Genomic DNA, 4,033 nt, shown 5'->3' on the forward strand with positions numbered 1-4,033 from the left:
CGGATATCCTCCTAACTAATTTTAAAATATTGCGAAAAAAACTCCTCAGCCAGGAGTCGAACCTGGAATCTCCGGCTTTCCGGGCTGTCGCCTTCCCTGTTAGGCCACCGAGGCACTTGGAGTTTGTCTCGCAATACTTCGTACATCTATTAAGAGTTAGTTATATTTATTAAAAACAAGACAAATCAAAATCTTAGCAAATTACTAACATATAGTGTTGAAACTAATACAATGACGGAGCGCATAATCGTTTCGTACAAAGTAATCTATAAGCTAGGGTGCAAGTGTGAGAGAGAGAGGGGAGATACGAGTTGTTTAGTGCAGCCAGCCTCTTTAACCCATGTTTACGCAACTTAGATCATCTTAGAAATGTATTTCCTAATGTCAATTTACAAATTCGGTTTTGTTTCATTTCTTAGGTTCCGATAGATTTAATAATAGAAACAAATTTGAATGTGTCATGGTTTTACGACTGATATTCGCAGATAAGCGGGCTTGTTTGTTTCCGTGATTTAGGAAAGAAAAAGAAATAATTCAGACGCCACTCGAGACGGCTATACACCGCGAGTACCCCTTCCGAAAAGATTCGGATGCCACCCGAGACAGCTATATACCGCGAGTAGCCTTTCCGATTAAACCGAATTTTTGAGTGTGTCTATGTGTTTGTTTATTTTGACCGTTTTCTCGATTTCTCCGAAAATCAGTCGCAAAGTCGGGAGGTAAGTACGCGAACAGTGGAACCTCCGAATGAAAATAATTACACTGTGGACTTACTATTTATACAGCGGACCAGTGATGTCGATCAATAAAAGATTCTAGGCTGTTGCGGCACAGCAGTTCACTCTGGGATTTCACATTCTGCACTCACTGTCACTCACTCACTCGCTGTGGTACTTCTAAAATCTGCGGCTCTATCTGGCTCTGATCCCGAGAGTCCCGGCTTATATACAATTTTGAGTAAGCGAGGACTCTTCCAATCGGAAAACTCGGTCAAGCTTGCTGGTTCCTATTTGTTGATTAGTTGGTCGGGTAAACTTCGTGAGATCGCCAATCGGCGACGATCTCTCGGCTCGGTCGGCTCGTCCGATTTTCCGGAGAAGGGAAAAGAAAGAGTGTTGGTTTTCGATCACGCCACCTAGACCCTTTGATATTTGTTTATAATAAAGTTTTTGTGGATTATTCGTGGCGTCGGAGTTCTATTTGCTCCGGCTGCTCTAATTTTTATGAGCGGTGTTTTTCCTGGCCCGGAGATATCCGGGTTTGTTTAGGATGTTTAAACAATAAGTTTAACATTTCGTGTTATTACTAGGCGCGGTTTATCTTTTCGGACGCCGATGTGATTTCCGTTTGCTCTTCTATCGTCTGGAGTCCAAGTCTCCAAATAGGAAGTCTGCTCGTATTATTTATTACTTTTTATTATTTACTAAAAGGGAAATTTGTTATGCGTTGGCGCGTCGCGTTGCAAGAAAAAGGGGACCGTGGAGTCTCCAGGACGTAACATTTGGGAACACAAACAATAAGCAAATAATAACAAACAATTTATTTGCACGCATTATTACATGTAAAAATAAATACATAACGTGGTAAATCCATTATATTGTATCTCTATTGTTTTCAATTAGTTATTTTACTAACTATATTTTTTGCCAATATGCTGCGTTACTTTCAAACTTGAGTTTTATTGAAAGTATTATTTTTAAAAAATATTATAATATGTGAAGTATGTGCGCTTTGTTATACGTAATTGCAACTCTCACTGTCCATTTTCTTTTTCTATCTACTATTTTCTGATAAAAAATATTAGCAATTGTTTATTTAATGTCTATTGTAATAATAGTAATATTTGAATATTTTTTAATGCAATATGCGCGAAATATAATTGTAAAACTGTTACTTTCTAATATAAAGGGTGTCCCAGAATTGTCGTACAATCTCTCGTAGGCAGGTAGAAGGAATAAAACTGAGTCGAAATGTCCTGAATTATTTTTTTCTATTATTTATAATAAAGGAGTAATTATTGAGTAAATCAGGCCAATCAGCGCCGATCTTTAGCCAGGCGCACGTCAGTGAGCCACGCGGTACAAGTTTATAACATATTTCCGATGCGTAGACTGCAAACCAAAAAAAATCAACATGTCGGCATTTATTTATTATGAGCGCGAGTCATTATTGAATGATCTCGATACGAGCAGTGATTCATCGCATTCATCGCACAATGACTCAAATGAAGAATATTTACCAGGTATTATATTAAACCTAAATTGAATACGAGGTGTATAAAGTATTCAAAAGTATGCGTTAATATATTATTTGCGTTTAATTCTGTAATATTGAAAGCTTCGTTAGCTGAATTGAAATAGTAATGGACATGAGTAAAAGGAACATGAACGTTTTCGAACACATGCAATATTCCCATTTTTTTTACAGAAACAACAGACAAAACTAAATCTACAAGTACGCGTAAAAATGAAACAAATTTCAAAAAATCGAGAGAAGATACAGCAAAAGGTATATAAGCCATTGACATTACATAAGTAATTTCAGATAGTTTCTGTTAGATTATGCCATCTAGTCTTGACCTAAGTTTTTCCAAGTCTGTTTTCCAATTTATTCTCTACTAGATTCATTTATATTACCCGATTGATCGGTCCCCTTCTCCTTTTTAATTTTTCTATTTATTATAATCTGAAATGCTGTTTTGAATCGGATTCTTTTTGAATCTAAATCAAAACTCATACATTCATCTTTGAAATTCATTCAAAATAAATATTTGACTAAATCTTCCGTCAGATCTGATTCAACTTATTAATCAAGTTATCTACTTATTTTACATGTTTTACGCGTCTGATTATTTTGTTATCAGAATTGCTAGAAGAAATACAATTAAGTTTTTCCAATTATCCAACCAACCTGAAAAAAGAGAGTTTGAGGAAGCGAGAAAAAAGACGGAAAAAGGTATAGTATCAATTTTGTACATACGCTATTGTGCTAAAAGTTTTAAAAAGTAGCATTAACGGATGATAAGTTCAGTAACGTCACTAGGCTGTGTGTCGTGGAAGTCAAGTGGAAAATGCAAAATAGAGCTCTATAAACCGTTTTGAATGATTAATTTTCTCGATTACAACGATTTTCCGTTTTGTGTTATATTTTAAATCTCGGTTGCACATTTCAGGTGCAACCGAAATTTTATCGATCATTAATGTACTGCACCTCCTTCATATGAGAAATATTTTTATATTGTTTTATAGAAGGTCAACCGCGAATAGTCTCCGAAATTATATTTTCGCCTTCTGCACCAACTCAGAGTAGTGCAATACGTAATGCCACAAATGAAGGCCATACATCATCTTGCTGTGGTTTGTATATTGCTTTTACTTCACTGCGACTTACATAATATATAATTGCATTCTGTTTATATATTAAATAATCATTTTGACTTTCAGGTGAATGCCGAAGAGAATTCTTGCAGAAATTCGCAATCGTCAAGCGGAAGCTCAATCACATAATATATTTACTTCAAAGTCAGGATCAGAAATCCCAACCTGCACAAGAAAACCACGAGAACCTGTTACCGGATTTTCCGCTGACAACAGTACAAGATTTGAATGATTTCAATGAACGATTGCAGGATGATGGCGCTCAACGACAATTAGTAAGTTTATTATAATTTATAAATTTTTGTTATACACGAAATTTTAGACATTATTACACAATGATTATGCATTCTTCTTTTATAGAAGATTTTGGTTGTTTCTTTTATGTGTATTTCTGTCATTTTACTTACATTTTGTTATTTAACCTTTTCGCTCCGGGGATTTTTCCTTTAAAATTGACCTCGCATTTTAGCTGAAAAAGTTAATAATAACCTGCTACCCCCCCCCCTTCAAAGTTAATTTTGAAGGTCAAAGAAGTAACCAGGATTTTTTTCAATTTTTTTCCTAANCAAAGTTAATTTTGAAGGTCAAAGAAGTAACCAGGATTTTTTTCAATTTTTTTCCTAAATTTAGTGCATTAAATTGACCTTATAAACATC

At 35.1% G+C, this 4,033-nt stretch overlaps 1 protein-coding gene across 1 annotated transcript in view; it reads left to right on the top strand.

The window, feature by feature from the left end:
- The window catches only part of LOC109861488, a gene marked incomplete at its 3' end in the record, with an annotated part of 8,245 nt that extends 4,593 nt beyond the window's left edge, over window positions 1-3,652 (top strand). The window contains exon 3 of the mRNA XM_020441163.1: window positions 3,444-3,652. Coding sequence (XP_020296752.1) covers window positions 3,444-3,652 — 209 coding nt within the window. The remainder of the gene's footprint in view (window positions 1-3,443) is intronic.
- Between the last annotated feature and the right edge of the window lie 381 nt (window positions 3,653-4,033).

This window comes from Pseudomyrmex gracilis, unplaced genomic scaffold (genome assembly GCF_002006095.1).
Source record: "Pseudomyrmex gracilis isolate BER0280 unplaced genomic scaffold, ASM200609v1 scaffold_784, whole genome shotgun sequence".
Taxonomy (NCBI): Eukaryota; Metazoa; Arthropoda; class Insecta; order Hymenoptera; family Formicidae; genus Pseudomyrmex; species Pseudomyrmex gracilis.